Consider the following 25,352-nt stretch of genomic DNA (forward strand, 5'->3'; position numbering starts at 1 on the left):
CCTCACATGGACCCACCGAGGCAGGCCTGTGGGACTCCAGCTGAGAGCAAAGTCACATCCAGTCCTCTAGGGTAGAAGGAAGGGGATCAGATGGTGGATTCTGCTCTGTCTTCAAGCTGGGCAAGCCTTGATGGGGTCTGCAGGACACCTTAGATCTCAGGTCCCTTGGAATATCTGGGTGAGTCTCCTCTCCAACCTTCATGCCAACAGGGTCTGGCAACATCACCCCCACTTCTCTATGCCGTCTTGAAAACTCACCCCAAGACTCTTCAGATCCAGGGCCAAGGGAGAGGGAGAGACCCAGACAGATCCCTCTCCCGTGAGATGGAAAAAGTAGGAGGGATCAGAATGCTCAAGGTAGAAGGAGCTGAGGACAGAGAGGGATTAAGGGGACATGGTCATAAGATGGGGGCCATGGGGCCAGGGGTGGGGGCATCTCTTTGAGGTGGGTGCGGGGTGTTTCCAGCATGATTCTCTACCACTAGCGGTGTTGTTAATCTGTGTCTACAAGAAAATGACATATTTTTGTTGAAAATATACTAATTAAAAATAGACATGCGAGCTAACCCAAGATGGGGAGCAGAGGAGGCTAAGGTGACACTTCTCCTTTGCTGTCAGACTCTGGAGGCTCGAGCCTGGAAGTGCATTGCTGGATTCTTGACCTCATATTGCTGGGGCTGGAGAAGAAAACTGAGGAGGAGGAAGAATACGGCAGCTGAAGACATGCAACTCAGATGGGGCTAGGGAGCAGGCAAATCTGCCCAATATACCCCTTTATTCCTTCCCTTCTTTGTCCCTCCCTTCCTCCCTCCCTTTCTATCTCCCTCCCTCCCTTCCTCCCTCCCTCCCTCCCTCCCTTTCTCCCTCACTCCCTTTCCCCCTCCCTCCCTTCCTTCCTCTTTCCCTCCCTCTCTCCCTCCCTCCCTTCCTCCCTCCCTCCCTTCCTCCCTCCCTCCCTTCCTTCCTCCCTCCTTCCCTCCCTTCCTCCCTTCCTTCCTTCCTTCCTTCCTCCCTCCCTCCCTTCCTCCCTCCCTTCCTTCCTTTCTTCCTCCCTCCCTCCCTCCCTTCCTCCCTCCCTTCCTTCCTTCCTTCCTTCCTTCCTCCCTCCCTCCCTCCCTCCCTTCCATCACTCCCTCCCTCCCTCCCTTCCTTCCATCACTCCCTTCCTCCCTCCCTTCCTCCCTCCCTCCCTTCCTTCCTTCTTCCTTCCTCCCTCCCTTCTTCCTTCCTTCCTTCCTCCCTCCCTCCCTTCCTTTCGTCCTTCCGTCCTTCCTCCCTCCCTCCCTCCCTCCCTCCCTTCCTTTCGTCCTTCCGTCCTTCCTCCCTCCCTCCCTCTCTCCCTCCCTCCCTTCCATCACTCCCTCCCTCCCTCCCTTCCTTCCATCACTCCCTTCCTCCCTCCCTTCCTCCCTCCCTCCCTTCCTTCCTTCTTCCTTCCTCCCTCCCTTCTTCCTTCCTTCCTTCCTTCCTCCCTCCCTCCCTCCCTTCCTTTCGTCCTTCCGTCCTTCCTCCCTCCCTCCCTCCCTCCCTTCCTTCCTTCCTTCCTTCCTTCCTTTCTTCCTCCCTTCCTCCCTTCCTCCCTTCCTTCCTTCCTTCCTTCCTTCCTTCCTTCCTTCCTTCCTTCCTTCCTTCCTTCCTTCCTTCCTTCCTCCCTTCCTCTTTTCCTCCTTTTCTCTTCCCCTCCTTCCCTCTCCCTCTTAAAGATGCCAGGGTTGAATCCAGGCACTCACCCCACACAGTCACACCAATGTTGAGCTATACCCCAAATATTCTCTCTTCTCTTATCTCCTCTCTCTTCTTGTTCCTTCCTCTCTTTCCCCCTCTTTAGTTTCAGAGTAAGCCAACTGAAATTTTCCTACACAGACTGACAAGACCTCAAGGCTGTAGCGAAAATGTTCATACGTACATTTTCTGCAACACAGGAAAACACATCTCTACACATTATTAAGGATAACTAAAATATACAGATTTTAAAATATGATTATGAGAGACTCGGGTGTGCAAAGGAAATGAGACTACATAGATGGATGGCTGCAAATACTCCCTTGAGGTGTGTGCAGGTTGCATACCACGAGTCCCAGTGCTGTCTTTTCTGAGCCCCTCTGCAGACTTTTGTGGTAATTATTCCTGTGGTCCCCTGCTCGCCCTGCCTGTCTCATGACCACTCACTCCTGGACACGTAAGCCAAGCTGCCAGGCTATGTGTAACATCATCAGCAGGAAACAGGCAACGAGATGCCTTGGTTTTCATAATTTTAATCAGCGCTATTTGAAGTTCTACTTTCTATCCCTTTCATGACCCGTAAAATACTGTTTTAGCTAAATGTTCACACTTGTCCTTTTTAGCTTTGAGAGAAATGTCACCTGCTGGGCTGCTGTAATGACCCACATTCAGATGTGAACCAAACATAATAGCTTCTGCCACTCACCACGCAACAGATCGCCTCAGATGTAGGGCACGGGGCAGAGGACTCGGAGAATCACTGCATTCCCTGGGCCATCCTCAGACCCTGCATGCAACACGTGACCTACTTCTAGAAACAATAATGCCCGAGGCCTTAAGGCCCAGGTAGACCGTGGCTTCTCTTTTAATTACATGTGGAAGAAATAATTCACGGATGTAAAATTCTCCGATGTGTTGAAGAGTTCATTTTTGCCAGATTCTGCAGCCATCAGCCTATAAAGATTCACTTGTCCATGGGGTATAATAAAAATCTTAAATTTTCATGGAAAAAACCCATCAGCCTACAAAATGTGCAAAATAGTTGAACTCGGGTATTCTTCAGTAAGGTTCATTCTTGATTAAAATTACTTCACCTATGCTTTCTCTTTTGTCATCTAACATGATCTCCTATTTTAAAATGGATATACCTCCAGATGTTATACACACACCCACCCTTACGTGGTAGGAAAATACTTAATAATAAGTTCTTGCAAGTCAATTTTTAACCCATTTGAGACAAATTTCATTGCTAAATAGTATCACAAATGATTTAAATTTAATATTTTGTTGAATGATTCTAATGTTGTATGCAGCAACTAGTTTTCTCTCATCTCTGTCTCCCAAAGCTCAACTTATTTACAATTTTGGAGCTGTTTTTGCATTGTTTATTGAAATTTTCCTACAGGACTTTTCAGCTTTCTAAGGAGAAGCAGGAAACTGGAGTGTTGAATGTTTGTTTATATTTGACTCACCAGCCCAAGGGAATATACAAAAGGAGAAACTATTTGTATTTTTGACTGATCATCACTGTGTTTTAATTCTATACATATACCAGTAGGCTGTTTTTCCCTTGTTTGTCTATACAGCTCTCCAGAGCAGGAAAATATGTGAAAAACAAATAAAGTTGCTATGTGAACACATGAACACTATCATGAAGTCTTTTTCCTGGAAAATACCACTGTACTTGTTGTGTTGTGATCCAACATTTGTTTGCCTTCCACAGAATCCAACTCGGTGACTACAGAATTATTCCTTCACACAGAAAGAGATCTAGGGAGGAGACAGACATTTTCTGGGCAAAAGGAACAGAAGCTAGTAGAAACAGGACTGTGATTCCTAATTAATTCAAAGTTAATTGCATTGTTGATAATCTTGCACTTAAAATCTTCATACAGAAAATGTTCATGGCAGCAAATTGACAGTAATTTAACTACATTAAATCTTCCCACCATTAAAAGAAAAAGATGAATGTCACATTAAACAAGCTTAAGAGAATGGTAAAGACTGGTTCTTATTTAACAAGACAACCAGCAAATCATTCCAACGGCCGACCTAGACTTTCCCAGCCACAAAGGAGCCATAGTTTTTCAAGATGGCAGCCACCATATGGCTGCCAGCAAAGCTCCCAGTCCACTTTTAGCCCCCTCTGCTGGGCATGCCAAAGAGTTGGGAGTTGGGGGCAAGGTAAGGCACTTGGATCTTGCTGGGCGGTAGGGTTAGACAGTTTTGCTACTTTGGACAGAACTGAATTAGGGTTGCTCAGGACAGAAATATATTCCACTGTCAATTTTCACTGATGAATCAGTTGACAGAACAAAACATCCGTTCAGTCAGCTGAGTTTAAATTTATTCTGATATTTGTAAAAGGGAAATCTGAATTTCAGACATGGACTACCATTATAATCAGAAACCTACATATATATTTTCCTTTATTGCTCTTTCTATTTTTATTTAGGTGCTGAGATTGACAATGCTGCTAATAATAGACTTGAAAATATCTAATGTGCCAACACTGTAGCCACTCTAGAATAGTAGCATCCTTTCACCATACTTTTACATTTCTTGTTTCTCATTTTTAGTTTCTTCATATTGGACAGATCACAGAATTACATATCATTAATTTGAATTTTCATACTAGATGATTTTTTTTGTTTTTTTTTTCGGGCCACACTCGTTTGATGCTCAGGGGTTACTCCTGGCTAAGAGCTCAATAATTGCCCCTGGCTTGGGGGGACCATATGGGATGCGGGGGGATCGAACCGCAGTCTCGATCTTTCCTTGGCTAGCGCTTGCAAGACAGACACCTTACCTCTAGAGCCACCTTGCCGGCCCCCATACTAGATGATTTTTAAAAGTAATTAATCACCATAAATTAGAAGTTTACAAAAATTTACAAAAGTATTCATGATCGAGTTCCAATGTTTGATCACCAACCCCTCCACCAATTCCCCCAGCTTTCCTCCCACACTCCAGTCTGTCTTTGTGGAAGATGCTTCTTTTTTCTCTTTTATTCCTTTATGCGCTTTGGTTTACAACACCGTTACTTATAGGGTATCATCATGAGCGCCATTTACCTGCTTCTGGACTCCTGTCCTTGTCCACTGTCTCTATCATTGTCTTGGTAGTTTCTTCCCTGACCTGTTATCTCTCTTCCCACAGTGGCAAATCTCCTAGTTAATATCTTTATCCAGCCTTTCATTTCTACTGTCTTTGGGCATTCATTATTCCCTGGGTCTGTGCTCAGGGATCACTCCTGGAGGTGCGACTGCTGGTGGGGGAACCATATGTTATATTGTGGATTGAACTCTCGTCATTGGACTACAAGGCAGAACATTATGTGCTGACTTATTTCTCTGGCTCTGAGTTCTTAACTAGTTCTAGAAATACATAATAAGTCGAGCCTATGATAAGTCACAAAATATATCTTGTCTTTCACCCAGAGTCTCAGATTTGTTTGAAAAACCAAGCACATCATTTTTTAAGAAAATAATAAAATATTAAGTAAAAAGAGACAAAATTTCTCCTCTCTAAACATATTGAAAGCATTTGTAAGTCTTGTCCTAATTATGTTGTCAGGATTACCTAAATGGCACTCATACAGGAGCCAGGATTACAGAGAAATTCTTTATTGTAATTTGACTGAAATTGCAAGAAAAGTAATGTTTTCCTCAGCTGATGATTGGACTTGTTTCCAAAATGTGGGAAACATTCAATGGGTGTTGCATCAATTTCTCTCATTCACATTGAAGATGAGAAACAACCAATCAAGCTAAAATTTTGAGCTAGTCACAGTGACCTTGCGGGTTTTCTAAGAATGTGAACCAACAGTGAAAGGAAGAAGACTGGCCATGCAGGTAGAGTTCCTTTGACTAACCTACCCAAAATAGGGCTAACATAACTCATTTTAACACAGAAGCTACCGCAGAAGGTGTCTGAGTGAGTCTCTATCATTGTCTTAGTAGTTTCTTCCCTGACCTGTTATCTCTCTTCCCACAGTGGCAAATCTTCTAGTTAATATCTACAGTTCGTGGATTAGCAACCAACAATTAGAAAGTGCCTAAAAACATGTCAGCTACTGCATAAACTTATCCAATCTCTTATTTTGAAGAATTTTTCTCAAATTGCTCCTCGAAAAAAAAAGAAGAAAAAAATGAACCATGCAAATAGATATTAAGGAAAGAAACAAATTATTTTAGGTCTTATATGAACATTGGGTTAGAAATGACCTAGGCAGGGCAGTGAGGAGGCTTGGGCACTTGGTTAATATAGTGATGAAGTGCAGAAACTGGACATCAAATGCACAAACGTTGACATTATTGAAATCATGTACCCAAAAGTATAATAAAAATAAATAAAGGAGGGAAAGAAAGTTTACAGCATCTGTGGAGAAGACGATTGGTTGATCACTGATTTTCTTCTTAGGTGGCATACGGATTCTTGGATCTCAGACGCCTTTCAGCGAACCCACAGTGAGGAAGCCAAGTTCTTCATGCCCTACGATCTGGAGATTTCCAACCAGGAGCTGAGCCGCATCGTGAAAAGGGCTGAGCAATGGAGAGGAGTCCTTGGGGAGAGAAGGACGGTGAGTGTTGTGACGTGGGTGTGTTTGCAGCTCGTGTCTTCTGCTGAGTTTTCTCACCAGCATATCCACAACTCTTAGTGTAATATCTGTTGCACAAATCTCGATGCTCTGTGGTTGTTTTTCTCAGCTGAAATGAGAAGACGTGATAAGACGGTGCTTAGGGCACAGCACTTGATTTTCCCGTGGAAATATTGATTGTGCAAACTATGCGAGGACAATGAGTATGTAAGAAGCTAGTGGTGTGATTCTCCCAAGTTCTGGGCTTATGGATTCTTGAGGAAGAAGAGGAGACAAGTCTTTCTGGTCTTCCTTTCTCAATGCATTTGGGGTGCAGGACTCTCTCTTCGTACAGTCCCCTTTGTAGATCCTGTGGGCTCCACCAGTCCCTTGGTGCTCATCTTCTGGGATTGGGGACTTGCCTTACCTCCTCTTCTTGCTCTGACAGTGATGCTGAGGCTGGCATATGTTGTGTATGTAAATATTTTATGCGATTATTATGTTACTGACCCTACCCTGATCGGTGATTGTGCCCTACCCTAGGGTGTGACCTGGCATTCTGCCTCCACCCTAGGGTGGTACCTGGATTCTGCTCCCACCATTGGGTGGCATCTGATCCCACCATTGGGTGGCACCTGATTCTGGGGAATAAAAACAAGGGTCTGTGGAAGGCAAGAGGCTTTTTGCTGGAACTGAGGCTGAGACCTTGGACTTCAGTCTTGTCCACCGAATAAAGCTAATATTTCCACAAGCCTGACTGTCTGCGAGCTGTTTACCTGCTGTTTCACCTCAGAACCATTGGCTGACAGGGTGGCAGACGCGTGCTCCGAGCTGGAGGGGAAAGACCTCATCCTCCATCCCTCCATCAGTCAACCTCTTCAGGGGCTGACTTGCAACAGTATGAACAGTGGCAGAGCTGTCGGTCTGTTGCACCTGGGTGGGACTTCCGGGGCTGCTCATGTCCCTGTTGGCATAATGTGTCTTTCGAAGTTTGCTGACCATGATTGCCCCTTTCAGGCACTGGTCACCAAAAGAATGACAGCTAATGGGGTCACCCCATATGGTCCCTAGAGCTTTCTGGGGAATAACCCCTGAGCGCAGAGCCAGGAGTCCTCCTTGAGCACTGTGAGTATGGCCCAACTCACTCCTCTTCATATAAATAAATTTAAAAGTAAAATCATACCTTGTATTTAATATTATAGATGGATGAAATAGAATCTTTATTACTTGCAGGTCCTAAGAGTCAGCCTACAGAACTGAGTTTTCCATAAGGAAGGGGGTATGTAGAGGGGGAGAGGGCTCTTCCATTCCCCCCAAAAGTTGAGTAGACATTTTTCTCCAGGGCACATAGAACACTCCAGAATAGGTCACATGCTGAGATACAGCCAAAGTGTTAATAAAATCATGAAGATTTAATTCATATCATGTATATTTCAAGGCTATGACATAAAATATAGGTAGACATATTAACAACAACAAAACAAAGCTGGGAAAATATTTGGAGATTGGACATGCTGTTGAATAACTGTTGGATCAATCAAAGAAGAAATAAAAATATTCCTGGACACCAATGAGAAGGAAGACATAATCAATCAGAACCCAGCAAATGCAGTACTCAGAGCAAAGGTGCTAGAAGTATTGTCTTATCTCAGGAAATAAGGAGGAACTCCAATGCATAATTTAACTCCACATCCTAAGGAACTAAGAAAAGGACAAATATCTGGGGCCAGAGTGGTAGTACAGCTGCTGGGCGCTTGCTTTGCATGCAGCTGACGCAGGACAAACTCGGGTTTGATCCCTGGCATCCCATTCTTATGGTTCAGCGTTTTCTGAATGCAGAGCCAGGAATAACCCCAAGCGCTGCTCAACATCAGTAGTAAGAAGGAAATAATAAAATAAAATAATAAAAATTAGGGAAAATAAACTAAGCAGAAACCAGAAAGAAACTACAAAAGATCAATGAAACCAAGAGCTTTCTTTCTTTATTTTTTATTTTATTCTTTCTCTGAAAGAATAAAAAAAAGTAGAAAAACTCTTAGCTAAACTCACAAAGTATAAAAGGGAGAAAAACTAATAAATGGCACCATGTAAATTTTTAAAAGAAAATTGAAGGTCTCGTTAAAGAACTATATCTAAACCCTTAAAAAGAAACAATCTTAGCATAGCTTATTCTGTCCTACAGGTAAAAACAAGCTGTTTACTGAAGAGGCTCTATATGACTAAGATTGTAAAGTGCCTCAGCAAACATTGGGGAAAAGAATAAAAAGTGGATAGTAAAAACAAAAACAAACATCACAAACTCTTTGCTCTTGCCGGTCCAAAAATGTGAAAAGCCTAGGGTTCAAAAACCATCTAAGGGACTCAGAACTTAGCATAAAATGGATTTTATTTTGTGGGATTTATTTAAACATCTCTCCCACTCCCCCCAGGAAAACCAACCAGAAACATTCTGCATCTAGAGTTTGAACTAAGAGAATACAGGGGCAGGGCTTGATGGAGAGTCTGCCAGGCAGGACAGGAGGGATGGGAGGGATGGGCAAAGAAAGGGAGGGAGGACTGGGCCTTGAGCATCAGCTCGATGAACAGGAAGGAGCTGGGGCTTGTCCCTTGGCACTCTCACTGCCTTGTAAGCCCCTGGGAGATGGTCCTGAGGCCTTTGTTCAGAGCAAACCCCGAAAACACAGCACCTTTGTGTGGAGACAGTCTAGAAGATGGTTGGATGTTGGGAGGCGCCCCACAGAGTTCTGTAGAAACGAAGTGTCCAGAAATCTGTTGCGATTGGGTCTGAGAGTAAAGCACCATGTTGGGCGGGGGGAGTATGGGGAGGACTCACTGCTCTGGGTGTGCCTTCCCCAGCCAGAAGTCACTCCTGAGTAGACACATGGTGGTGGTTCAAGCCTGATTGTGAGGCCCTCCAACCCACACACACAAATCAAGCAATATTAAGGTAGAGGACCCAGGGCGTTTCTGTCCTTTCTGTCTGTGTCCTTTCTCTCCATGGAAGCTGTGGAGACTTAATCGAGGGAGGAAACTAGGCCAGATTCTCTGTCATTCCAGAGCATCTCTCCAGAACATTCTCCCACCAGCCCCAGTTACTGAAGTTACTCACCCCCACCCCCTAAAATATTGTACCAATTCCTAGTAGGTCCCCCTTACTGTGGTTCTGAAAACATGCATGCAGAGATCACAGTCTTTGAGCCCCCTTTTCCTATGTATTGGGGTTCACAGTGTCCTGCTCTTGTCATGGCTGGCGTCATCAGCTTGGCCCAACCCTGCAGTTCTTTCCTGGCCCCCAAATACCATATATCATGGGCTCAAGTGTCTTTTCCCCAAGGGCCCAGTTTCTTCTGGCACAGCATTGGCAATGCCCATCTCAGATCTTGAGTGATCCCTCAGGGAGCACGATGAAACCCATACAGGCACCTTCATGATTTTCCCCTTGGTGTCCCACCCACCTGACTCTTGACTCTCTCCAGTCTCTCTCTAGCCTGTCAAACCTGCATTTATCACCGTCCTGTCTCTTGTAGGCTCATCCTGTCTTCATCCACTGCCCAAACAAAGCAATAACAGCTTTCAATGCTCAGAGGAAGGAGTGAAATGATAGCGGTTGACTTTTTTGCTTCCTGGAAAAACTTCTAGGAGAGGCAAAGCAAAGGGCATTGTTTCACAGTTCACACCAATTTCCAATCCCCCCTTGCATCATTATTGAAGCTTCTGCATTATTGATAAGAATAAATAATACGATGGCAATTAAATAACTGTCATTAATGGCTTGTTCACTAATATATTAGCAGTTGGCTGTTTTATCACGAAGACAAATGAGAGCCAGATAGAGGGAAGTTTCAGAAAATAATAAAACAAAACCCCAAAAAAGCTGAATATTGTGTCTCAGCTAATTACAAGTGTCTGAAACTGCAGAGTGCCTGGAAAGACATTTGCATTTCAGAATGAAGGAAGAGTTCAAAGCTCAGAGGTGCTTTGTTGCAAACCAAAACGTCTCCTGTCTCTGGGAGTTGGGGTTTGTTTACTCTGAGAAAAACTTGATTTCCTGTGTCTGAGGAAAATAAGCTTATAAAAAAAGATGAAAAGGCTGCCCCGTAAAGGGATGCTAAAAAAATTAAGTGTTAATGAATCAGAAACATATGGATTAGCCTTGACTTCAAATAGAAATGATTTTAGCATGGAGGAAGCGTGTACTTAGTGCCGTGTAAACAGGTATGTCGGGCTTAAATGCAAGTCCAGCTGGCGCTCCAGAGTTTCTTTCTGGGGCCATTATCTGTCATTTTCCTTTTATAGGCGACGCCCATCTCCCGTGGCAGAATGCACTTTCCAAAGTTTCACGATATATAGGGTGACTTATAAACAACCATCCCAGACCTTGAGTGATAAAAAAGATCAAGGGAGAAATGCCTATCAACGAACCCACAGACCGCTGTATAAAGCCTGAAGTTTTCTTCTGATCCTTATTTGGCATGACTCAGAAAACAAAAAAAGAAGAGCCAAAGGAAACTGGCATCATATATACCCAGAGGACCCTCCTATAGAGAGATTTTTTTTTTACTTTATTTATTTATTGATTGATTGTTTGGTTTTTGGGCCACACCCAGCGCTGCTCAGGGGTTCCTCCTGGTTCTGCACTCAGAAATTGGCCCTGGCAGACTTGGGGGGTGGGATGCTGAGAATTGAACCGGGTCCCTCCCAGGTTGGCCGTATGCAAGACAGAGGCCCTATTGCTGTGCTATCTCTCAGGCCCCCTCTAGAGAGATTTTTAGTTGTAGTTGAGATTGATGTGTTCGATCATCTAGCTAAGACCCCTCCATGGACAAATAGAAGTGCAGAAATGCAAGGAGTTCGAATTACAGTTCTGTTTCTAGAATAACCTTTAAAATACTGACTTGGTGCTACTGTAGAATTTTCTTGTGAGAAAGAGAAAAACCCTCACTGCTTAGAGAGCTGGGAATATCTGTGGTCACCAAGGGGAAAAGTTTTTACTGAATTTAGAATTTTAGGCTGTATTTATGTAGTGAACTAAGGTGCAGTCTTTAAGTGTGTGTGTGTGAGAGAGAGAGCGAGAGAGAGAAGAAGAAGAAGAAGAAGAAGAAGAAGAAGAAGAAGAAGAAGAAGAAGAAGAAGAAGAAGAAGAAGAAGAAGAAGAAGGAGAAGAAGAAGAAGAAGAAGAAAGAAAGAAAGAAAGAAAGAAAGAAAGAAAGAAAAAGAAGACAGAAGAAAGGAAGGAAGAAAGGAAAAAGAAAGGAAGTAAGAAAAAAGAAAAAGGAAGAAAGAAAAAGAAGGAAGAAAAAGAAAGGAAGAAAGGAAAAAGAGAGATGAAAAAGCCAAAAGCAATATAAACATCACTTACTGGGAAAATAGAAATCAAAATAATGAGATTTTTCTCTCTGAGACTGGCACATGCCACAAAGAATAAAGAACAAGTATTGGCGTGGATGTGTGGAAAAAGGAACCTTCATTCAGTACTGATAGGGTGTCGACTGGCCAACTTTTGGGGAAAACAATATGGGCCTTTCTCCAAAAAAAAAAAAAATTAGGAATTGAGCTTCTACATGATTCAGCACTTCACTTTATTCAGCCAAATATTCCCCAACCTGTGTTCAGGGCAATCCTACTCGCTACACCCCTGGCTGTAAACTTATGCGTATATGGACAGAGGCCTGGATGAAGAGATTGGTCCGTGGAGTCATTGGAACCCAGTCCAGATGGAAGAAAAAATAAAGCCACACAATTTGCTGCTGGGTAGATGGACATGGGGAGGGTCACCGAGTGTGGCTGCCAGATGGAGAGGGACAGACTCAGAATAATGCCTTTCACATCTGGATAGAAAGAAACAGAGAACGGAAATAACAAATGCCAAAGGCAGGGGCAATGAGGGGCTAGTCTTGAGCAGGAAGCAAGGTGCTGTGGGAGGGATGGGGAGAAGAGAAGAGCCTGCTGGCATCGTGGTAGAGAAAAGGGACACCAGAGAGGGTGGCTGCCTGGATGGTTTATGCATGAAACTGACGGCATCAGTGTGATTTATCAGGAGGTATGCTGGGCAATTAACTATATTTCGAGTCTGGGTTGTGGATTGTGTGTTCTCCACTGTGTAGATGTGGTCAGTCATAGTGTGTATGACCATCGGGTGACCTGGGAGGGAGAGAGAGAAGAGAGAGAAGTAGAAACCAAGTGTCTCTTTATTTCCTCCTGAAGATTGAAAACTGCCACTGCTTGGGGGTTTTGAGAGAGAGGGGGGGGGAGAGAGTGATGGAGAGAGAGAGTGATGGAGGGAGAGAGAGAGTGATGGAGGGAGGGAGGGAGAGAGATTCATTGGCCAGAGAGGGCCAGGGGAGGCCTGTAGATCTGGGTTTGAAAGAGAGAATGAGATAGAAGGATAGATACAAAACAGGCAGCATTCCATCGTTGCATTATCTCCAGCCCAATGGGAATCAGCCAGTACTGCTCTGGTCACTATGCTGGGTCTCCCTTCAACTGTCTAAGTTTATACCAGGCGTGACAGGGGGCATATCCAAGGGGCATGTGCAGAGGCGTGTCCAGGTCCAAATGCCATCACATCAACATTAATGGACCTGGTTCCCTTCCTATAGCCTCCTCCTGCCTCTTAATCTGTCCTTTCCCAGACCATACCCCTAGTCTGTACCCAGTGCCGTGGATAATGCCTGAATCCTCATTTGGCTCCCTGTCACCACAAATGAGAGGTGTCAAATGATACTTACCCTCCTCCCTTGGGCTAGTTTCAACTAACACGTCACTCCATTTAACCCAAGTTACATGAAATCGGATGATTGCATGTTTCTTGTGGATGCATGAAATTCTATGGTATGGATGGACCTCTGCTTCTTGTTCCTGTAGAGGGTTGGGCTTTTGGGTGGTTTTCATGATTTGCCTAGTGTACTGAGTCCTCTGTGGACATAGGTGTCCCTGATCTCCCTATACTGTGAACATGGGTATTCCTCATCTTCTGATCCTGTCAACATGCGTGTCCCTCATCTTTTGACCCTGTCAATATAGGTGTCCCTAATCTCCCAATACTGTAAACATGGATGTCCCTCATCTTATGATCCTGTCAACATGTGTGTCTTCATCTTCTGACCTTGTCAAGATAGCTGTCCCTCATCTTCTGACCCTGTGAACATAGGTGTCCCTGCATCTTCCTGATCTGTGTTTTTTGATTGGGAGAGATCCCGGAATCACTTCCTCTTGGGGAAGATTTTCTCTTTTTTTTATTTTTTTGAGCCATTTCCATGCTTTTTACCTGCAAACAATGGGCACTCTTCAATGTACCCACTGACATGCTCTGCCTCTCTTTGCCCTCCCACCGTGCTTTCTGTCCTGGGGTCCAAGATTTGATTCCCCATTTGTGTAGCTGCTCCCATGGGAGGCATACTTGTGCCCAAAGCCTTTCAGACACACTGGAGGCAGGAGCCTCCTCAGGACACACTCATAGGTGCAGAACTCCCCTGGAGTCCATGGAGACAAGATGGCAGCAGGAAAGAGACTGGATACCCAAGTTATCTCCCCATTTTCAGGACCTCCACTTAGTCTTGGGTCAGCCCTTCCCTGTAAGAATCCAGAAATCCTTGGTCCTGAGCCCTGATTGACTTGGCCCTTCTAGAACCCTCCACACTCACCCATAGGACCATGGGACTCCCTGGTCCATTTCCACTTGCTTCTACTTTCCATCCTTAAGGACTGCATTGGTGACACCCAGTGTGACTCGTGACCCACCTCTGAAGGTCATGGTGAAGAATATGACAGAAAACTTGGTTCCTGACTCAATCTTCCATGAACAAAGGGGTATAGGCTGAACTGCGAGTGCTTCCTGACAGCTTTACAACTAGAACAGAGTCACCCCATCACCGGCGATGGAAACCCCAAGGATTTCTGAAGCTGAGGAGGGCACCAAACACCTGAGAAAGCCCATGATAAAGTTGAATTGAAAAATTAGACAATAAGGAGCGCTGTTCTAATTAATAATACAATTTAACATCCAACAGTCTACTGTAGTGAAGGACGTGTAAAAGAGAGCACTCTCTCTCTTGGTTGGATACATGCACTCTCCCCCCCCCCCCCTCTCCATATAGGCTTTAGGGCCACACCCGGAAACATTCAGGTGTTCTCCTGGCTCTGTACTCAGAAATCATTCCTGAATTCTATGGGATACTGGGAATCGAACTCAGATTGGTCACATAAAAAACAAATGCCATTTCTGCTGTGCTATCACTCAGGCTTCACTCTCCCTTTCTTTTTCTCCCTTATTTCCTTTCTTCTTCTGCCCACATGTTTTCCAACCCAGTTCTAGCCCAGCACTGATCTTCACAGACCAGAGTGTCTGATCTCAGTAATCTGAGGTATTTTAGCCAAAGGCACCAAGACCCTTCTTGAGCAGGTTCTTTCATATTAAACTGTGGAGAGCCTTCCCCTGGCACAGGCCATTAATGTGCATTTCCAGACAATGGGTTCCTTGCATCTGCCCTGACCTTTGTTCCACCACAAACACCCCACTTACTGGCTCCTTTCACAGAAGACTTCCTACCTCTCTCTATCCCTACCTCAACTTCTCCAGCCCTGTGATCTCGCCACATGGACCTTCAAGATCCACCCAGTCCTGCCTTCCTGTTGGGGACCCCCTGGCCGAAGTGCTGAGCTTGCTCTGAGGGAAGAGATGACACTCAGCTGCCCTTCTCCCTCTCAAGACCTCATTCCCAAAGGCGGGTTCAACTTCACCATCTCCTTTGATGACACACTTGTGATGGTTGAAGACCATCATCAAATAAATGTATTGAAGCCATAGCATAGTGAGGAGGGTGTTTGCCTTGAATGTGGCCAACCCAGGTTCAATCCCTGGCATCCCATACGGAAGTCTGAGCACCACCAGAAATAACTCCTGGGTCCAGCAGCCCTGAGCACTACAGGGTGTGGCCTTAAAGCAAACAAGCAAAAAATAAAAAGAAAAGAAAAAAGAAAAAAAAGAAATGCATTGAGGGTCTGGAGAGATAGCAGAAGCAGCTCTTCTTATGTGAGGCAGAGCTGGGTTTTATCCCTGGCACCCCGGACGGTCCCCCAAACTCCACTAAGAATGATGATCTCTGAGCTTAGAGTCGGGAGGAAGACCTGAGCACAGCCAGGTGTGGCCCCGCCCCCCCCCAAATCCAAAATGCTTCAGATGTGGAGTAAAGAGTCACCACACTTTGAGTGAAGCTTTCCAAGAGCTCAGAGACAAGGCTGCTGAGAGGAGGGTCGGGCATGTTTTTGGGGCATCCGCTGGCAGAAGAAGACAAGCCACACCCCAGCAGAGGAAACCTATGTGTTGTCCTCCCAGAAGAACCTGGGAGTAAAGACAGAGAGACACTCTCGGATGTACATTCCTGGACACTCGTCACACACTGTTCCCACTACACACCAAAGAAAAGGCTCCTAGGGACTCACAGGCCTTTTATTTAATGTACCTCGTTGGTCTCTGAGCCTCCTCCCACTCCCGTGAACTCTTCCTTTCTCCACTGCTCCCTCCACCTCCGACAGCTCATCTCTTTCCAAGCTCCGATGGGTTGTTTTCAAGGGACCGTTTTTTCCCAGAAAATAATCAACGGCGTAAATTAGACTTCCAGTTTAGATCCACTTTGGAATGAAATTCCTGAGGATCACAGCTCTGCTCCCCACGATGCTTAAAACCAGGATCTAAGTGGGCCCGTGCCATTCCATCTACGTACCTAGAAATATCGTTTCTGGGGTTGCTTGCTAATGAAGGTCCTACGGCACAAATTTATTAAAGGTATACGTTTGCATGGGATAATAATTGGGTCGATAATATTAAATTCATGGGCTCATTATTTAATTGCAAGGGCAGATTATGAATACAGCTTCTCAAATGTATTTTAATGAAAAACACTACATCCTGACCTAATCATATCAACCTTATGCTATCTAATTAAGAATGCAAAAAATCATTAGAGTTGCAAAATATTAGTGCCAGTTCCATCAGGCTGTGAGCTGCCCCTTCATGAATATATATTTTTTTTACTCCATGATAAATACTTAATGAGGGAAAAATGACAAAATTTGCATGTAGGCAAATTAGTTTAATAGAATGATGTCTTTTCTGACGACTGAAAGTGACCTTTTCCCTACCCAAAAAAAGAAATGGCTAAAACGCTTGGAAGCGATCATCTAGCTGCTTCTGAAGAAATGACAGATGACATGCAGGAACAATATAAAAATTACCAAATGCAATAATCCTAAATTCTCATCATACTGTAAATGCATTCTGTGCTTTTTGCATTTATCAACTTAATAAAAGGAAATTAAGCATATTATAAAGTGTCCATTTCGGTGGCAATTTTTAATCTGGGTCATAAAAATGAGAAGCACATACTCACAGGCCTGGGCCAGAGAATGAACTAGAATACATTTTCCATGCTCAGGAATTCTAGGCCACTTCCACGAAATGTTTTTATATTAAAATGTCTGGTCTACTTCTCGTTCGGCATGTTGGACGACACACGATTGTTTTCAATTAAACTGGTGGTATATCTTGAAATTAAGCACATCAATTATTCAACAGGGCTACCTGGCTTCCCTATCGAAATAAACTAAACAAGCAAACCCAGGCAGGTTTAGAAGAATAACAGGCAGAAATGAATCATAAGGAAGTACAAGGATCCTGTCTAATATCACATCATCACTTTGCCAAACAGTAAACAAGTGGGTTTCTTCCTTCTCAGCTCTCCCTTCTCTCTGTCCCCCTCTCTTAAAATTAAGACAACACTAAAATAATTTCGCAGTCCCTATCCACTTTCTTTTTTTTAGATTCTGTTGTTCAATTCAACAATTTTGCTGTTCAACTTTGTAGCACTTGTAAACTCCTTAATGTGTAGTCGTAGTTAATAAAAGAAATAAACCCACACTATTTATTGTCTACAAAGTATTTTATCTCGAGGGTAACTTTAACATTATCCCAGAAAGAAAAGAAATCCTCGTCTTCATGTTCAGGCTTATTTCTTCATTGTCTAATTTTTATCTTTATGCTCAAACATTTACTTAAAAATTACTATCAAAAAATGTATTACCATCAAGGAGGCAATATGGCTTATCATATGCTTCTGTTTATGCTTTTGGTGTACAGCACACTCCACCTGCCTGATCACTGTTCCTGGTTACTTAAAAAATTATTTGGAGAATGATGATAATGATAAGGAATGGGGGGAAGAAGAAGAAGAAGAAGAAGAAGAAGAAGAAGAAGAAGAAGAAGAAGAAGAAGAAGAAGAAGAAGAAGAAGAAGAAGAAGAAGAAGAAGAAGAAGAAGAAGAAGAAGAAAGAAGAAGAAGAAGAAGAAGAAGAAGAAGAAGAAGAAGAAAGAAGGAGAAAGAGTAGGAGAAGGAGGAGGAGGAGAAGAAGAAGAAGAAAGGGAAGAAGAAGAAAAGGAAGAAGAATAAAAGAAGAAAAAGGAGAAAGAAGGAGAAAGAGAAGGAGAAGGAGGAGGAGAAGAAGAAGAAAAGGAAGAAGAATAAAAGAAGAAGGAGGAGGAGGAGAAGGAGAAGAAGAAGAAGGAGCAGAAGGAAGAGGAAGAGGAGAAGGAAGAGGAAGAGGAGGAAGAGGAGAATAATAAGCAAAAAAGAGGAGGAGGTAGAGGAGAAGTAGGAGGAAGAGGAGGAAAAAGAAGAAAAGGAGGAGGAGGAGGTGAAAGAAGAGGAGCAGGCAGAGAGAAAGGAGAAAAGGAGGAGGAAGAATAGAAGGAGGAAGAGGAGAAAGAAGAGGAAAAGAAGAGAGGAAAATATAAAGGCAGACCTTCAATGAGGGAGTCCAGAGGAGAACAGGTGAAGTCCAATGCTCTGATCCTGGCCAGGCTGAGGGGAGCCGCTGGTGCTCTTCTGTCTGTGCCCCGTTGGTCGATTTGGGAAGGGGTTTGTGTGTCACAAATGCTCCATGGGGCCACTTCAGCATATCTGGCCACTCGTCCCTGAGGCCACTCAGACAGGAGGTGGCGGCCCTGCTCTCCTTAGTGGAGGATAGAGTTTGGGATTCTGGCCCCCATATCAGGTTGAGGCTCAGCCGAACATGAGGAAAATGCCACTCTGTTCTGAAAGATCTAGGGTCCACGCAGTGTAGAGTTGGAAAGTGTGTCCAAGACCAGTGAGAAAGACTCTGGGTGAGGACAGGGCAATGGTGCAGCTGGTTATCCTTGTGTGTCCCCAGCATCTTGTACCCCCTTGTCAGAGCTGTCCCGGCCTTTTCCACCCTGGGCACCACTCTGTTCAGCCTTGGCCTTGCCCCAACGTCACTCCGGGCTCCTCTGTTGAGTGATTGTCAGCAGCTCTGCAGGAAGACCTGAGAACGTGGACGTGTATCACTCCCAGGATTTCCGTTCTCTTCCCCCTGACGGTGCTCCATGGCGGGACCCACCTTGGCCGCCACACATGCCTCAGTTTTGAAGAAGCCCATAAAATTTAGGAGCTTCCTTCTTCCCTGCATCTCAGTGCTCAGCTAGGGCCAGGGGAGGGTCAGCCCCACACAGGATCTCGGGGGTCATAGTGCGTTGCTTTCTGGGTTCAGGACACCTTTAGGGGGGTGTCTGCAAGCAACAGTGATTAGTGGGACAGCGAAAAGAGTGCAAGAGGCACTTTTCTTTCTGGAACAGGATGGAAACAGAAGGACAGAGCAGCTCAGTGCCAGGCCCCTTGACTCCTGAGCTGAGGACTGCCTTTGCTCCCTGCAGGCAGCAGAGGGGACACCCCATGGTCTGCCCACCCTCATGCGAGACCACGGACAGGAGACCCCGCATTGACTACAACATCTTGAGCCCGTTAGGGTCTCCCCACAGCCTCTCCCCTCCCGAGCAGAGGAAGCCTCGTCTTTAATCAGAGCTGGTAATTAAAAGAAGGTGACGAGGCCAGGCCGGTGGCGGCAGACGCTTTGTACCGGCCCATCCCTGCCGCTCTGGCCGGCCTGCTGTTCACACAGCAATAAACCCTCTTCGTTCAAAGAATTATTTAGTCTGCAACCAGCAGATAAAGTTTTATTTTTCCTCACACGTGAAGTTGAGCCCAGACAGACCACCAGCCTGTGGTGGATGGACGAGAAGCAGAGAGGAGCTCGTGTTTACCTGATGCTTCGAGCAGAGATGCAGGAGGGAAAGAGGACTCATTCACTGCTGCCTGCCTGCTTGAATGAATGAATGTCTGCCTGCCTGAATGAATGAATGACTGACTGAATGACTACATGAATAACTAACTAAATGACTGACTGAATGGATGTCTGCCTACCCACCTGGCTAATAACTAACAGACAGACTGAATGACAGACAGACTTAGTGACTGAATTACTGACTGAATGAATGAATTATTGACTGAATGCCTGCCTGAATGAATGAATGAATGACAGACTGATTGAGTGAAGGACAGATTGAATTGAATTGAATTGAAGGACTGATTGGTTGAATGGCTGATGGAATGGATATCTGCCTGCCTGCCTGAATGCCTGCTTGACTGATTGAATGAATGGCTTACTGACTCACTGCATGAATGAATAAATGAATGGATGGATGGATGGATGGATGGATGCCTGCCTGGCTGAATGACTCACTGCCACCTGCCTGACTCCCTGCCCGATGGTCTTTGGCAAGGGCCCTTCAGAAAGGAGGATCCTGGTGGGTCAAATCTGATCATAGCAGGGCAAAGAATCTGGAGGAAGGGTCTTCGCTAGGTTCTGAGACTGGGCAGAAATAGTCCTGGACGTATCGCCAAGCACAAATGACTGGTGAGGAATTGGGGGCAGGAACCCCTAACCCGTGATTCTGGGGAATCAGCTGTGAGAAACATGATGGGAGGGACGGCGAGGCCACTTCAACTACCAGCTCTGAGCTGGACGCCTCTCAAGTGATGGTGAAAAGCCACACGAGTTTATTATTGTCAACAAGAAGATGGTGCTGGGGCCGGGCGGTGGCGCTGGAGGTAAGGTGCCTGCCTTACCTGCGCTAGCCTAGGAGACGGACCGCGGTTCGATCCCCCGGCGTCCCATATGGTCCCCCAAGCCAGGAGCGACTTCTGAGCGCATAGCCAGGAGTAACCCCTGAGCGTTACCGGGTGTGGCCCCCCCCCCCCAAAAAAAAAAAGAAGATGGTGCTGAAGACGGTGACCATAATGGTCCATAATAGTGGCAATAATAGTTGTTTTTGTTTGTTTGTTTGTTTTGGGGCCATATCTGGTGACATTCAGGGGTCACACTTGGCTCTGCCCTCAGGAATCACTCCTGGTAGGCTCAGGGGGCCCTAAAGGATGCTGGGAATGGAACCGAGGTTGATCAAATGCAAGGCAAATGGACTCTCAACTGTGCTATTGTTCTGGCTCCAATGATGATGATGGTGATGGTAATGATAAGGATGACTTTTGGGGACCCCCCTGACTAGGCCTTACTCTTGGCTCTAACTCCTCACGCCTGGCAATGCTCAGGCTACATGATGGGGCTGCCCCAATGAAGCAGTGTGAACTGGCAGGCCCCTTCCTCCCATCTCTGCAGTCCCACCTCCTCAGCTGGCTCTGGGGCCCCCACTTTCCCAGAGGGGTGAGTTTGGGAAGTAAGACTCAGAGAAAGGCTGGAACCACCTTCAGTCTGTGCCTCCAAGGCCGTGCCAGCCTCTCTGCCCATCCCTCATCGGACCCGCCCTCCCATCACAGGAACACCAGACCCCACTGGGGAAGGAAGCAGCACAGTTCCGTGTTCATCCGACCCCACCTCTGCCCTGTCCACGTGTGCTGGACCAGAGAGACTGCTGGCTTAGCTCTGCAGCCCCCGAATCAGCCTCTCTCAGAAAGAAGCTTGCAGTGGAGGGAAGTGCATAAACGCACAATCGTGATGGGTCAGTTCTAGGCCCCCCACAGGCCTTGGCGGGTCTTTCTGCTGAGAACACGTGAACGGGTGCTTGATGGCCGCTGAACACAGCGAAGCCATGTCCAATACAATGGGGCATGGCTGGAATGGGGGCGTGGGTGGACCCAGGAGACTTGGTCTGAGTTGCAGCCAGTTCCACAATCACGGCAGGCTCCATCCAGCTTCTGGGAGCTGCGACACCCTTTCTGGGTGGCCTGCAACATCCTCTGATGGGTCTTCATATTCTTGGCTATGGCAGTTCTTTGTGGTTTTCTTTCTTCTTTCTCTTTCTTTCTTTCTTTCTTTCTTTCTTTCTTTCTTTCTTTCTTTCTTTCTTTCTTTCTTTCTTTCTTTCTTTCTTTCTTTCTTTCTTTCTTTCTTTCTTTCTTTCTTTCTTTCTTTCTTTCTTTCTTTCTTTCTTTCTTTCTTTCTTTCTTTCTTTCTTTCTTCCTTCCTTCCTTCCTTCCTTCCTTCCTTCCTTCCTTCCTTCCTTCCTTCCTTCCTTCCTTCCTTCCTTCCTTCCTTCCTTCCTTCCTTCCTTCCTTCCTTCCTTCCTTCCTTCCTTCCTTCCTTCCTTTCTTTCTTTCTTTCTTTCTTTCTTTCTTTCTTTCTTTCTTTCTTTCTTTCTCTCTTTCTCTCTTTCTCTCTCTCTCCCTCCCTCCCTCCCTCCCTCCTTCCTTCCTTCCTTCCTTCCTTCCTTTCTTTCTCTTTATCTCTTTCTTTCTCCCTTTCTTTCTTTCTTTCTCTCTTTCTCTCTTTCTCTCTTTCTCTCTCTCTCTCTCTCTTTCTTTCTTTCTTTCTTTCTTTCTTTCTTTCTTTCTTTCTTTCTCTCTCTCTCTTTCTTTCTTTCTTTCTTTCTTTCTCTCTCTCTCTCTCTCTTTCTTTCCTTCCTTCCTTCCTTCCTTCCTTCCCTTTCTTTCTTTCTTTCTTTCTTTCTTTCTTTCTTTCTTTCTTTCTTCTTTCTTTCTTTCTTTCTTTCTTTCTTTCTTTCTTTCTTTCTTCTTTCTTTCTTTCTTTCTTTCCTTTCTTTCTTTCTTTCTTTCTTTCCTTCCTTCTTCCTTCCTTCCCTTTCTTTCTTTCTTTCTTTCTTTCTTTCTTTCTTTCTTTCTTTCTTTCTTTCTTTCTTTCTTTCTTTCTTTCTTTCTTTCCTTCCTTCCTTCCTTCCCTTTCTTTCTTTCTTTCTTTCTTTCTTTCTTTCTTTCTTTCTTTCTTTCTTTCTTTCTTTCTTTCTTTCTTTCTTCTTCTTCCTTCCTTCTCCTTCCTTCCTTCCTTCCTTCCTTCCTTCCTTCCTTCCTTCCTCCCTTCCTCCCTTCCTCCCTCCCTCCCTCCCTCCCTCCCCTCCCTCCCTCCCCTCCCTCCCTCCCTCCCTCCCTTCCTCCCTCCCTCCCTCCCTCCCTCCCTCCCTCCCTTCCTTCCTTCCTTCCTTCCTTCCTTCCTTCCTTCCTTCCTTCCTTCCTTCCTTCCTTCCTTCCTTCCTCCCTTTTCTTTCTAAGCTCATTTTGCTAAATGCAAAATAAAAGTTTTCTGCAAATGATAATTTCCTGAAATGAGGCCAGCAGAAGTCTGTCCTGGTGTGCAGACGTGGGGTAGCAATAAGACAAAGCAAAACAAAGCGACCGTTTCTCATCCAAGACAGCGGGGTCTGGGGCGTTTCTAGAAACGAAGGGAAGGATTTGTGGGGTGCGAGTATGTCTTTTCCTGGGCCCTCTCTGCCTTGCTTTCTCCCCCCACAGCTCAAGCCAGTGCTTACAGCTCGGGGCTGAGAGCCCAGCACCTATCCCGGGCCCCAGGCGAGCTCCTTCCCTGCGTGCCCACAGCCTTGCCAAATGCCCACAGTCACTCAGGCGTCCTGCCGGCCTCTGCCAAGCGAGAGGTTTGGAAATTAAAAACTGCAAGAAATGGAGTAATGAGGAGCTGGTCAGGTGGTCTCTCCTCGGGAACAGCTTAATGGGGGAGACTGTGAGGCCTGGGGGGTGGTCCCCACAGCACTGGAATTTAAAGGAACAGGGATGCTTTCTCTGTACTAGAGATGCTCATGCGCTGCCCGGAGAAAGACTGGTTCAGGGGCCATGGTAAGGACATTTCTGGGCAGAACTGTGGTAAATGTTTCGGCTCAGGAAAAATATGGGGAACCATAAAAGTGTAAGGGAGAGAGCGAAAATGAGCCCTGCTTTTCTGAATTCCACTTTAGTTTTTAACCTTAATTCCTGTTTAGTTTAATTTTATTTTTTGTTTTTGTTTGTTTGGACTTTGGGAAACACTTTGCTCAGAAATCATTCCTGGCAGGTTCAGGAGATCCTATGGGATCCACAGGATCAAACCCGGGTCAGCCTGTGCAAGAAAAATACCCTCTCTGCTGTGTTATCTCTCTGGCCCCCTATTTTATTTTTTTGTATTTGTTTTGGGGTCAACCCAGCAGTGCTCAGAGCTTGCTTACTCCCGACTCTGCACTCAGGGATCACTCTTGGAGAGGATCAGGGGACAATCTGGGATGCTGGGGATCGAACATGGATCCGTCACATGCAAGGCAAGTGCCCTTTCAGTAGTACTATCCTTTCAACCCCACTATTTACTTTGGGGCGGGGGCGGTTCGGCCACACCTGGTGACGCTCAGGGGTTACTCCTGGTTATGTGCTCAGAAATTGTTCCTGGCTCAGGGGATCATGTGAGACTCCGGAGATCGAACCCAGGTCCGTCCTGGGTCAGCCACGTGCAAGGCAAATGCCCTCCCACTGTGCTATCGCTCAGGCCCCTACTGTGTACTTTTTGTAGATGACTTGTCAATATTTTCCCACCACGTTTAAAGATATTTAAGTTTCTATCAAAACATGATGCTGATATTAAAATAATAATCTATTACCTGGCAGTGCCCACCTGGTAGAATTTATTTCCTACAAGTTAACAGCTAAATACTTTACCCACTAATTTTATACTCTCATAAAGAGATAATGGAGATTTCTGTACATGCACTGGGCTCTCTTATGTTATTATTATATATTTTTTAGTTCTTTTTGGACCATACCAGGTAGTGCCCAGGGGACATTCTTGGCTCTGCTCAAGAGTGACTCCTGATGATGTTCAAGTGTCCTTATGTGATGTCAGAGATTGAACTGGGGCTGGCAGCTGGCAAGGCCTAATTCCCTTTTCTTGTGATAAACACACATCCAGTTTCTCAATAGCCTTTAGCAATGCTATAATTTCCTTCTTCAACTCACCATTATCCTTTCTGAATTCTTTTTTTTTTATTATTTTTTTTAGTTAAACACCTTGATTACATACATGATTGTGTTTGGGTTTCAATCATGTAAAGAACACCACCCATCACCAGTGCAACATTCCCATCACCAATGTCCCAAGTCTCCCTCCTCCCCACCCGACCCCCGCCTGTACTCTAAACAGGCATCCTTTCTGAATTCTGAGCTCTCTCCTTGCTTTCCTGGTTTCTGCATACTGGCCTCCACGTTCAGTTATCTGGTCTACCATCATTGTGCATGGTTGGAGAGGTAACAGAGCAGTTAAGGCACTGGCCTTGCACACAGCTGACCTGGATGTGCTTCCTGGCCCCCTATGCAGCCCTCTGAACTCTGCCAGAAGGAATTTCTGAGATCAGTGGCAAGAGGAAGTCTTGAGTTTGCCAGGGTTGGCCTCAAAACCAAGATATCAAACAAAGAAATATTCATTGCATGGAGAAAAAGAAATCTTAAGATGTAAAACTTGGGTGTATCTGGAAAGTTATTTTGGTGGCTTGGAACAGCTCATCAGTCCCAGGGAGAATCTATCAACTTCCCAGCCCCAAACCAAAATATCTAGAACTCCAGGCACATAAATAAAGTCATGACTTTCTATTAGATACACAAACTTCAGATTCTCTAGAGCAGTGAAACATTTTAAGGTATTTCATAGCTATTCTCAGTTGACTATAAATAAAACCTTTTTTTTTACATTTTAGATTTTTTTTTGTTTTTGTTTTGGGGCCATACCTGATGACACTCAGGGGTTACTCCTGGTTATATGCTCAGTACTTGCTCCTGGCTTGGGGGACCATATGGTACACTGGGGATCGTACCAAGGTCGGTCGTGTGTCAGCCGTGTGCAAGGCAAACACCCTACCGCTTCGCCATCACTCCACCCCACTTTTTAGATCTTCAAACTGTGCTCAATCTTTTTTTTTTTCTGG

The 25,352-nt window shown here is 45.2% G+C and overlaps 2 protein-coding genes across 3 annotated transcripts in view; one reads left to right on the forward strand and one right to left on the reverse strand.

Annotated features, from left to right (window-relative positions):
- The window catches only part of TMEM14C (transmembrane protein 14C), a 1,060,545-nt gene that overhangs the window by 378,273 nt on the left and 656,920 nt on the right, over positions 1–25,352 (reverse strand). The gene's annotated exons all lie outside the window — the stretch shown is intronic.
- The window catches only part of LOC125995956 (uncharacterized), a 120,740-nt gene that overhangs the window by 93,453 nt on the left and 1,935 nt on the right, over positions 1–25,352 (forward strand). The window contains exons 15-19 of the mRNA XM_049764899.1: positions 6,145–6,318; positions 19,026–19,112; positions 20,866–20,869; positions 20,983–21,055; positions 22,909–23,048. Coding sequence (XP_049620856.1) covers positions 6,145–6,318; positions 19,026–19,112; positions 20,866–20,869; positions 20,983–21,055; positions 22,909–23,048 — 478 coding nt within the window. The remainder of the gene's footprint in view (positions 1–6,144; positions 6,319–19,025; positions 19,113–20,865; positions 20,870–20,982; positions 21,056–22,908; positions 23,049–25,352) is intronic.

This window comes from Suncus etruscus, chromosome 18 (assembly GCF_024139225.1).
Source record: "Suncus etruscus isolate mSunEtr1 chromosome 18, mSunEtr1.pri.cur, whole genome shotgun sequence".
Taxonomy (NCBI): domain Eukaryota; kingdom Metazoa; phylum Chordata; class Mammalia; order Eulipotyphla; family Soricidae; genus Suncus; species Suncus etruscus.